The 12,146-nt window shown below is 40.3% G+C and overlaps 2 protein-coding genes across 3 annotated transcripts in view; both read left to right on the top strand.

Moving 5' to 3' along the window:
* LOC122423475 (basic proline-rich protein-like) overlaps positions 1-12,146 on the top strand; it is a 125,228-nt gene that overhangs the window by 55,649 nt on the left and 57,433 nt on the right. The window lies entirely within an intron of this gene.
* Positions 8,167-12,146, top strand: part of LOC122423477 (basic proline-rich protein-like) — a 32,287-nt gene continuing 28,307 nt past the window's right edge. The window contains exon 1 of the mRNA XM_043440578.1: positions 8,167-8,258. Within this exon, the coding sequence (XP_043296513.1) occupies positions 8,195-8,258 (64 nt within the window). The 5' untranslated portion in view covers positions 8,167-8,194. The remainder of the gene's footprint in view (positions 8,259-12,146) is intronic.

A 12,146-nucleotide genomic window follows, 5' to 3' on the forward strand; every position in this document is an offset into this window, starting at 1 on the left:
CTCTCCAGTTGAGTGCATATGTGGAACCCTGCTACGCTCAGACCAAGCAATAATAAGAGAGAGAGGAAGATAAAGTGATGGCTCACACAGGCATCACTAAATAACTGTGGGCAATTTTAATTCAGTACAGGGACTAAGTTGTTTAGAGAAACATAAAGAAAGGGACCTAAACTCCACTTTTTTGCTTTTTCCTTAAACCTTATATTTATACCAATGAATAGTGAGGAAGTAGAAAATAGTTGATATTTGGTTCTCAGGAATCATTTCTGCACAAAGGGAAAAGGCAACACACTCCTTGTTATCCAAGATAGAAATCTCTGCTATTAAAGTTTGGCCCTGCTCATAGCCCTGCGATCAAGGTTGGGTGAAGAATTATGTTTACCTTTAGGAGCTCTAACATGAATCAGTTTATGACAAGACAGTGATGTTAGTAAGATGTCAGAAGAATGAAAAGTTTTAACTCAAAGAAAAGGGGGGTTGATTTGATTGAGGATTAATTATTTTACAATTGCACAATTGAAAACCCTTCATTGTTGTCTTCTAGGAAAAGAAGTGGAAGTTGAAGAAGAGAGTTCTTTCTAAATCCTTCAGGGCTCACAACCGTTCTACAGGGAAAGAGACATTTCCAGCCACAACTTGTATGTTCTCTAAGTTAACTTTTGAACCCCAATCTGTGATGCTGTTTCAAAGGGAGGAAGACATGCAGGGGTGGCAGAGCTGCTTGTTTTGAGGATCAGTCCTTGAGGATTCAGGTCTTTTGTCATGTGAATTTGATACCTAAAACCCTAATGCTAATTTAGGTTAAGTGCTGGGATATTCCAATGTCATATTGTAGTGTCCTTCTGTCCTCTTAATTCATGAAATACTTATATTAACACGGTTTCTTAAGGTTGCAGGACCAGAAGTAAACATGTGGATACAATCTTGCCCATACTGGGCACAGCACATAGAAATATTCAATGTGGGTGGGAGTAAAATGAGAGCACTGGGCCCTGGAATCTCTGTATCTCCATGTAGAGAGAAAAGGAGTCTCTCTCTCCGAGAAAGCTCTGAATGGGCTTCACTTCCTCCATCCATCTAGCATTCCCTAGCAAAGCCACTGTCATCCACTGCCTACCTCAGTTACCATAGCATCTTCATGAGGGAATTTCTCTGTTCCAGTCTTGTCTTTTTATAATTCATCCTTCATTACAGTCAGAGTGATTTTTCTAAAAACACAGATTTTACTTTGTCATTCCTCTGGTTAAAGTTCTGTATCAGGCTCAAATAGCACTTGAAATAAAATGTGAGGCCTTGGCACCAGTGAGGATGTAAAGGGCCTTGTCCTTGTCTTAAGAACTTTGAAGTTCATCTTTCCTTTCATATATGTCTCCTCTTTACCAGCTTCCTCACTGCAGTGTGATCTTTCAAGTCTGAAGCAGTGTCTCAGCACTCTCCCCCTTTATTCTTACCAGAAACTGGGCCTTGATCTGAGCTCAGGACCAGCAAGGCCACTGAGTAGCATCTTGGAGGAAGCTCTGGAATGCTGTCAACTCAGTGCTGGGAGAAACCAGACAGCTTCCTTAATAAAGGTGACCAGAAAAGTGATATCTTGGAGTTCTATACTGAGAAGTCCTTGTCACTGGACAGACATGGTCATAGTTGGGACTTAGCCCCGCAGAATGGAATGGGTTGGCTGTGCCTAGTGTCTTGTTTTTAAAAGGTGCAACATGCAACAAGGGAGAGTTTTATAAAATCAATTTCCAAGCAGTCACAACTGATACTAGAATTCTTCTTTCATGTATGATTTTCTGTCTGTTCCTTGAGACTCTTTCTCTGTCATGCCTGTGTTCATGTGTTTATGTGTGTGTGTTGACAGTGATCCTATAACCCAATGTGAAGTTTGTCAATATCTTTGTCCATTATTATGACTGAACTCCATCATTCATGGTTTTTGGGTACCTATATATATGATATGTAGCAGAACATTTTGATTATGTAGAGATTATCATGGTTTATCTTTGAAGTGTGAGTGGAGAACCCATGCCTGTGTACACATGGAAGGCAGAAGTTTGACCCTCAGTCAGCTCAGACCCTCAGAGGTCATCTACGATTTTTTGGTTCCATTAGGGAAGCTTGTCATTGTTGAACAAAGATGGCCTAAGACTTTCTATCATTATTATTATTTTGGGGAGTTATAAAATTTAGAAAAACAAAGGGATACACAGAATTCACCGTCAGATATCTAGGACAGAAAAAGACGAATATAGTTCCTTGAATAGATCATCTTATTTTATGTGTCTAAGACTTCTTCCATGCCCTTTCCCTTTTCTGAAATTTCCCATAAAATTCTGTTTGATTTTATTTCTTCTAGGAAATATTTTTACCACCCCCCTAACCCTGGCTGCCACTGGCAATTTAGTGACCACAATGATGCATTCCAAATAAGACACTCTGATACTCTCTTCATATATACAGTGGAATATTACTCAACCACTAAAAGTTATAAAATAATGCCATTGACAGTAACATGGATGGACCAAGAGAGTGTCATAAGTGAAGTAAGCCGGAGAAGGGGAAATATTATATGATAGTATTTAATAATAATAATAAGGGGAAATACCCTTAGGTGTGATCTAAAAAAAAATGACAAAATGAACTTACAAAACAGAGAGACTCACAGGCTGAGTTCCCTCACTGTCCACCTGAAACCACCATGACATTGTTCATCAGCTAAGCCCAGTTTAAAATAGGAAGTTTAATGTTTGCGAGGAAAGAGGCCTCAATTGCATTGCCTTGATGTTCTATTTTCTATCAGCTTTCCATCAGTTACAACATGTTACAAAATGTTTTCTCAGATTGTCATTTAGCAAAGGGAATTTTCTGTAGAATATTTTGGATGCTCATTTCTCACCATTCTCTGTCTAAAACTTATTTGTTGTTATTTTCTTGGCTTAAGCAATCCTCTCTGTGTGTTTTTTTTTTTTTAACTTTTGTATGTGGTAGTTTTGCTATGAAATTTCAGGGAATATTTATCTGACCACTTTTAGGGCCTATGCTATAATTCACTGGTTTTGTTGACTTTAACTTTAAAAATTTTCTTCAAGGTATGTGTTTCCAAATTCTTATTTTACCTGCATTGCAATTTTCAGGTGCTTGTTATACTGTTATATTGAGTAGTTGTCTACTCATCCTTTTATTTGATGGTTGAAATAGTTAATATCATCATCTGGAATTTATTTCAGAACTAGAACAGGGTTTATGTAATTGTTCAGCTTTTGAGCAGTATTGATGGTAATTTTTGCCAAGATCATGCCATATGGGTCCCATCACTTCATGGCAGATAGAAGGGAGAAAGTATAAACTGTGACAGATTTTATTTTCTTGGACTCCAGAATCACTGCACACAGTGGCTGCAGCCATTAAATTAAAAGACACCTTTCCTTGGAAAGAAAGCTATGATAAACATAGTGTATTAAAAAGCAGAAACATCATTTTGCTGACAAAGTCTGCATAGTCAGTGCTGTGGCTATTCCAGTAGTCATATAACGATGTGAGAGTTGGACCATAAAGAAGACTGAGCAACAAAGAACTGATGTTTTCAAATTGTGGTGCTGGAAAAGACTCTTGAGTCTCCCTTGGACTGCAAGGAGATCAAATAAGTCAATCTGAAAGGAAATCAACCCTGAATATTCATTGAAAGGACTGATGCTGAAGCTGGAGCTCCAATACTTTGTCCACCTGATACACAGAGCCAACTCATTGGAAGAGACCCTGATGCTGAGGAAGACTGAGTGCAGGAGGAAAAGGGGTGACAAAAGGTGAGATGGTTAGATGGCATCATCGACTCAACAGACATGAATTTGAGCAAACTCTGGGAAACAGTGAAAGACAGAGGAGCCTGGTGTGCTACAATCCATGAAGATTCAGAGAGTCAGACAAGACCTAGAGACTGAAAAACAACAACGAAGTAGTAACTTCAGAATGATGTTCTTGAGTTCTCACAAGGAGAGTCACAGAGCCAGAAGTCCTGAAGGCAGTGTCCTTGACCGATGTGAATGAGTGGGTCACTTGCTCTGTAAATGAGGTCTGGGCCTTTGTGAAAGGTTGCAGATAATATTGCAGGAAGGCTTTCTGATACAGTGAGTTTTTCTGTAGATAACTGTGCCTTTGCAGGGTGACTGGGCAGATTGGTTTCTTTTCCTGGCGTAATAATGGATATATTCCAGAAAGGGGCCTGTATCCACAGTTGGAGATTTGGGACACCTGCATGTCTATATGGTGAGGCAGAATGACTCCAGCTGGGCTTGGCAGGAGAGAGGGAGTAGTTGTAGGGATAAAAAGATCCCCTCTCAGCATTGGGAGCAATGTTTCTGGTTTCCTCAGACAATAATTTGGAAAGCAAACTGAAGACAAATGAGTCCTCACAAGGTGGCTTTTGGTAGACCTTCCAGAGACAGAGGAGAAGGGTCAGAGACAAGGAGAGGGAAGTGGCAGCAAACTGGAGTAGGGGCTGGGAAGAGGGCGGTCCTGCTGGAAGGCAGGCTTCCCTTTGGCTTGGTGAGGGAAATAACAAGTGGCTCTTCAAAATATCACCCACTTTGGAACCTTTCAATAACCTTCTCCAGTGTCAGCCACGAAGGTGAGAGATTAGTGTGCTGTGACAGGAAAAATATCAGCCCTGAACTCACCAGTCAGAACAAAAACAGAGGAAATGGAAAAGCTGAAAGAGAAGGCTGTCCATCAGGAAGGGTCAGGAGGAAGCAAAGAGCATGACCACAGCAGCAGCTTAGGTACCTGAAAAGGAACAGAAGATCTCAAGCAATGAACTTGCCTCCTCGTACGGATGCTTAACTTGACATGTATCAAGGAGAATTCCTAATTTCCTTCCCTAAAACCTGCTCTCCTGCAATCTTTTCTCAGTTAAAAACAGCTGTTTCAGAAAAATTAAAAAATAAAAGGCAGCTGTTTCATCCATTTGTTTAAAAATTAACTGGGGATTCATTCTGGACAACTCTTCCCCCATACTTCCACATTAGCAAGTCCATTTTGCTGGACCATCAAAGTATACCCCAAATATGAGTCCATCCATAAGATCTACCACAGGAATCTGGTACAAGAGGTGTTTGTTCTCTCCTAGAGGAGTTAACAACCTTTCAGCTGGTCTCCGTAACATTCTTACCTTCCACCACATCCCATATCAGTTCTCCACTCAACAACTGGAATGACCTTGAAAAAATACAAATTAGATCATATCACTTTCTTGCTTAAGCACTCCCAGTTTTCCCCTTACAGGTGTAGTCAGGTATACATTTCATACCTTAACTTTCAACAGCCATATTGTCAGTGACAGAAAAAGAGGCTCCAAAAGGGGCACAATATGACCATTGTTCCATCTAATCCTCCAACTCTAGGAAGTCAAATTAACAGAAATTGACAGAATTACCCTTGGTTGTTTCACAAAACAAGTGCTGCATCTTTTTTTTATTTATTTATCTTTTATTGAAGGATACATGCTTTCCAGAATTTTGCTGTTTTCTGTCAAGCCTCAACATGAATCAGCCATAGATATACATATCCCCTCTTTTGAGCCTCCCTCCCATCTCCCTCCCCATCCCACCCCTCTATGTTGATACAGAGCCCCTGTTTGAGTTTCCTGAAACATATAGCAAATTCCCGTTGGCTATCTATTTTACACATGGTAATCTAAGTTTCCATGTTACTCTTTCCACACATCTCACTCTCTCCTCCCCTTTCCCCATGTCCATAAGTCTTTTCTGTATATATGTTTCTCCATTGCTGTCCTGCAAATAAATTCTTCAGTACCAGTTTTCTAGATTCCATATATATGTGTTAGAATACAATATTATCTTTCTCTTTCTGACTTACTTCACTCTGTATAATAGGTTCTAGGTTCATTCAGCTCATTAAAATGACTCAAAGACATTCCTTTTTATGGCTGGGTAGTATTCCATTGTCTACATGTACCAGTACTTCTTTATCCATTCATCTGTCGATGGACATCTAGGTTGCTTCCATGTTCTAGCTATTGTAAATAGTGCTGCACTGAACAGTTGAATACTTGTGTCTTTTTCAATTTTGGTTTCCTCTGGGCATTTGCCTAGGAGTGGGATTGCTAGATCATAAGGTGGTTTTATTCCTAGTTTTTTAAGGACTCTCCATACCATCTTCCATGGTGGCTGTATCCATTTACATTCCCACCAACAGTGCAAGAGCGTTTCCTTTTGTCCACACCAGTGTTTATTGTTTGTAGACTTTTTGATGATGGCCATTCTGACTGGTGTGTAGTGATATCAGGTTTTGGTTTTGGTGTGCATTTCTCTAGTAATGAGCAATGTTGAGCATCTTTTCATGTGTTTGTTAGCCATCTGTATGTCTTCCTTGGGAGAAACATCTGTTTAGGTCTTTTTCCCACTTTTTGATTGGGTTGTTTGTTTTTCTGGTTTGAGTTGTATGAGCTGCTTGTATATTTTGGAAATTAATCCTTGGTCAGTTGTTTCATTTCCTATTATTTTCTCCTATTCTGAGGGTTGCCCTTTCACCTTGCTTAGAGTTTCCTTTGCTGTGCAAATGCTTTTAAGTTTAATTAGGTCCCACTTGTTTACATTTGTTTTTATTTCCGTTACTCTAGGAGGTGGGACATAGAGGATCTTGCTGTGATTTATGTCATCAAGTGTTCTATGCTTCCTGCTAAAAGTTTTATAGTTTATGTCTTACATTTAGGTCTCTAATCCATTTTGAATTTGTCTTTGTGTATGGTTTTAGGAAGTGTTCTAATTTCATTGCTGAACATGTAGCTGTCCAGATTTCCCACTCCATTTATTGAAGAGGCTGTCTTTGCCCCATATTGCCCCATGTTCTTGCCTCCTTTGTCAAAAATAAGGTTGCTGTGGGTGCATGGGTTTATTTCTGGGCTTTCTATCTTGTTCCATTGGTCTACATTTCTGTTTTTGTGCCAGTACCATACTGTCTTCATGACTGTAACTTTGTAGTATAATCTGAAGTCAGGAAGGTTACTTCCTGCAGCTCCTTTCTTCTTTCTCAAGACTGCTTTGGCTACTTGGAGTCTTTTGTGTTTCCATAAGAATAGTGAAATTTTTGTTCTACTTCTGTGGAAAACGTCACTGGCAATTTGTCAGGGATCACATTGAATCTGTAGGTTGCATTTTGTACTATAATCATTTTCATTTTCAGAATATTGCTTCTTCCTACCCAGGAACATGGAATATCTCATCTATTTATGTCTTCTGTGATTCTTTCACTAGTGTCTCAAAATTTTCTATGTATAGTTCTTTTGTCTCTTTAGGTAAGTTTCTTCCTAGACATTTAATTATTTTGGTGCCATGGTGAAATGGGATTGATTCCTTAATTGCTCTTTCTGATTTTTATTGTGAGTATATAGAAATGCAAGTGATTTTGGTGTATTGATTTTGTATCATGAAACTTTTCTAAATTCACTGATTAGCTCTTATAATTTTTGGTACTATCTTTAGGGTTTTCAATGTACAGTATCATGTCATCTTCAAACAGTGAGAGCTTTACATCTGCTTTTCTGATCTGGATACTTTTTATCTCTTTTTCTTCTCTGACTGCTGTAGCTAGGACTTCCAGAACTCTGTTGAATAATAGTCATGAAAGTGGACATGCTTTCAGTATCTGGTGGCCCGAAAAGGCTGAGGGTCAGACATCTACCATTCATGTGTGCCCATGGATGTTATCCACATATATTTCATAAATAAACTGAAATGATCTCAATTATCAAAATGATTTGCCATGCATCATATACATAGGTAAAAAAATACCGAGAATGATGTAGTTTGTGCCACATGAAGGCCAGAGATCACAGTTAAAACACACACAAATGACAAGGGGAAGGACAAAGAAATGCATTCACCAAAAAGACTGACTATCGGATGGCGACAGAGCAGTTCTAATATCTGTGCTGAATGCTTGGACATTCTCCCTCAAAAGCTTTGCCCACGTCACATGTTGTACCTTTTACAAATGACACACTAATATCATTCTATCCACTCCATCCTGCTGGGATAAGTCCCAACTATAACTGTGTCTATCTGATGACAAGATCTGCCCAGTATAGAACTCAAGGATACCATTGTTCTGAACCCCTTCATAAAGGCAGCTGCCCGGTTCCTCCCAGGACAGAGCTGAGAGCAAATCGAGAGCTTCTTCCAAGATGCTGCTGATCCTGCTCTCAGTGGCCTTGCTGGCCCTGAGCTCAGCTCAAGACCTGGTTTCTGGTAAGAATAAAGTTGGGGGGAAAGGGTGCTGAGACTCTGCTTGGGGCTTGGAGGATCACACTGACTGCAGTGAGGAAGCTTGTAAAGAGGAGACATAAGTGAAAGATGTGGCTGCAGGCTGCTTAAGACAAGAGGAAGGTCCTTCACCTCCTCTGTGATGTGAAGGCCTCAAACTTAGTACAACTGGAAACCAGCACAGAATTTTTAAGCAGAGGAATGATAAATTAAGACTTATCTCTGTGCTATGAAAGGTGTGTTACGAAAAGGCAAGACTGGCACAGACAAGTTCCCTCATGAAGATGCTATGATAATCAAAGGAGGCAGTGGATGAAGGTGGCCTTGCTAGGCGATGCCTGATGGACAGAGGAGGTGAAGCCCATTCAGAGCTATTTCAGGGACAGAGACAAGAGTAATAAATCTCTCTGTGTCTACCTAGAGATATGGAGATTCCAGGGCACAGTGGTCCCATTCTACTCTACCCATGGTTAATATTTCAGAATGTTTGCCCAATATCGGTAGGATTATATCCACGTCTTTACTCCTGGTTCTTTTACCCTGAGAAACCATGTTAATATAAGTAATAAGTTAATATAAGTATTTACATTATTATTATTTCTATAATATTATTTATATTTTTATGAAATTATTATATATTTTATATTATACATTATATAAAATTTATTATATATTAATATATATTATAATGTATTATATTACTATAATATTATATATTATATAAATTTATATAAAATTATTATTTTTATATTAAGTTAATATAAGTATTTCATGAATTAAAAGGGCAAAAGGACACTAAAACTTCACACTGAAATATTCCAGCATTTAACTTAAATTAGCACGAGAGTTGAAGGATCCTAGGAAGGACAAAATGGCCTCTCCTCTTTTGAGTTTCTGGTTGATTCTCAACACAGAAACAGGCCACCATGCTTTCATGTCTTCCTCCTTTTGCAACAGCATCAAGATGGCAGTCAAAAAGTTGTAATATCTTAGAGTATATACAGAGTGTGTCCCTTTTCCTGTAGAACATTGTGAGCCCTGAAGGATATAGGTTCATCTTCTGCTTCTTTTCCTAGAAGGCAACAGTGAAGAGTCTCTGAGCACCGTATTAGGTAAGTCGCAATTAATCCTCCATCATCTTTCTTTCTTTCATTAACAAATTTTCAGTTCTCTGGTGTCCTGTTATCATCATTATCTTATGAATAGTTATCATCAGTGCTAGAAACACTAAAGACAAAGGCCATCCTTTCTAACCTTGGTCTTAGGGACCATGAGCAAGGCCATAACATGAATAACATGAGGTCTAGCCTGGATGACACTGGATATGCTGCCTGCTTCCTCAGGCCGTAAACGATGGTTGAAAGATGACAACGAAGGGAAGGAGTCACGTTTCTGACTCCTGCAGCCTACTGAGAGCCAATCACTCAACTATTGCTTTCTTCCTCAGTATTCTCTTTCAATATGTCATTTAGAAAACCTGCAAAGAAGCTAGGTCTGGTTCATTTGTGCTCTCGTTTTCTGCTCAGATATGTCACAGTACCTAATTAAAATTTGTGACTCCTGTTGGGCCATCATGTTGTCTCTCTCTCCCATTCCCTCTCTCTCTCTCTGTCCCACTACTGCTCCACACAGTTTCAGACCCAGAGGGTTCCACATATACTCTCAACAGGCCATAGGTGGAGTCATAGTGGGCAGGTTATGTCAATGAGCAAAAATATAACTGGCAAACATAACTAACATGATTAATCCTTTTGCTTTACTTCTATCCTTGGAGACATCCTCTGGTGAGTCTAAGCTATCCAGCACCTTCTTTTACCAAATTGAAGTCACTCTTTTGCTCAAGAGGAAAGAACTAAGACTCAGTTTCATTAGTATGTGGGTACTGCAAAAAGTGTTTAGGAAGGAAGCTAGTAGTTGAGAGGAGTACTGCAGAAAGAAGTGAGTAGGAAGGAAGCCAGTACTTGAGAGTCAGTTCTGGAGGAAGAAACTGTCCAAAAAGTTTATCAGAGATCAAAATGAGAGCAGAGCCTTCCATCACCTACTGCCTCTCTCTTTAAACAAACTCAAATTCAAACTCAGATGACTTCCCCAAACCACATCATGGAGGACCTGGAGGGCCACCACCTAGACCCCCCCCTGATGATGAAGGCGAAGGTGAGGAACCTCCACCAGGGACACCTCCACCAGGACCACCTCCGTCAGCACCACCTCCACCAGGACCACCTGCATCAGGACCACCTCACCAGGGCCACATCCGCCAGGGCCACCCCCACCAGGACCACCCCCACCAGGACCACCTCCACCAGGGCCACCCCCACCAGGACCACCTGCGTCAGCACCACCTCCACCAGGACCACCCCCACCAGGACCACCTGCGTCAGCACCACCTCCACCAGGACCACCCCCACCAGGACCACCTGCGTCAGCACCACCTCCACCAGGACCACCTCCACCAGAACCACCTGCGTCAGCACCACCTCCACCAGGGCCACTCCCACCAGAGGAGCAACCCCAACAGAGTCCCGACGAAGACTCACCATCCGAGTAATCTGAAAGTCATTGACAGGTATGACTCCAGATCACTCTCCATCAAGGGCCCTAGCCCTAGATGTCTCACACTTTAGTGAGTCACTGAATCAACAGAAAATATGTGAAAATTGCATAGTCCTGGACCCAAGTTCTAAAGGTGTCTATTCAGATAGTCTGAAATAAGGTAGCAAAACCTTATTATCATTACGAGCTATCCAAGATGATTCCTTTTGAGAAACAAGGATCATACATTGCTTTATTCCCGATGACCACCTGTCCTAAAGTGGGTTGGTGATGAGGAAGTACAGCATGTTCTCCCTTGTCCTTTTCTCTCCCCCTTCTCCAGCTCAATGACCTCTCTTCTCAGGTTAGTATCTGACCAGGCCTCTCAGGTCCATGGCCCCTACTAAATGATACTTTAAGTTTAGGTTGCTAAATTTATCTAGCTAAAATATTTCCTTTTCAATTAGTATATGGTCAAGGTAAAAAAATAACTGAACAGAAAGGTATGAGGCTAACTCTTAAAGCCATCCACATTCTACCTTCCCACTTCCTTTCCCAAAGGCCACCACAGTTAACTCTTGAACATCCTCTTGGAAACACTTACGCCCTTAAACATAATTGTATTTTTTATCCACAAATGATGTCATATTTTTGTGGATTTATAGGTTGCTTATTTCCAATAACATAGTTTTTAAAAATATCTGTAGCAGTTCATAGAGTTCTATGGGTCTGTTTAAGCCTCATTTGTTTGCTTTTTAAGTTCTGCTATTCCATTGTCTGGCTGTGCCATTATTTCTTTAACCAACCCTGTATCAATGGACATTTAGGCCAATTCCAGTTGTTCACTGGAAAAATGGGTAGCAGTAACCATCTTTGTAAATATATATTTGAAGACTTTAAATAGCAACCAAGAGATAAACAACCTAAGAACAACCTTTTATATTGCAAGCAACAATTTACAGCACATTTTCTATTAGGTGCATAAAAATGACATTAAAAGAAATTTGGAAGGAAACAGGAGAGGGAAGAAGAGAAGGGGAATGTGGGCTCTTAGCTACCTCCCTTCACTGTTATCTGCAAGGATTAGAAACCACCTGCCCACCTTGTAAGAACCTTCTCTTTTGCTTTTCAGAGCATGAGTATGAAGATACCAGTCCTTCAGAAAGCCATGACATTGGAAGAAGGCAGTCTGTCTTCAGTTCACCAATAAAATAATCAGCATCCAGTTTCTAAGTGTCACGTCTCATTCTGGGTGTTTGTGAGTCTGAAACAAGAGGGCCATGAACATCCAAGATCAGTTCTCACTGATGCTTCCAGCAGCCTTCCTCCTGGATTGTCTTC

Source organism: Cervus canadensis, chromosome 21 (genome assembly GCF_019320065.1).
Source record: "Cervus canadensis isolate Bull #8, Minnesota chromosome 21, ASM1932006v1, whole genome shotgun sequence".
NCBI classification, from domain to species: Eukaryota; Metazoa; Chordata; class Mammalia; order Artiodactyla; family Cervidae; genus Cervus; species Cervus canadensis.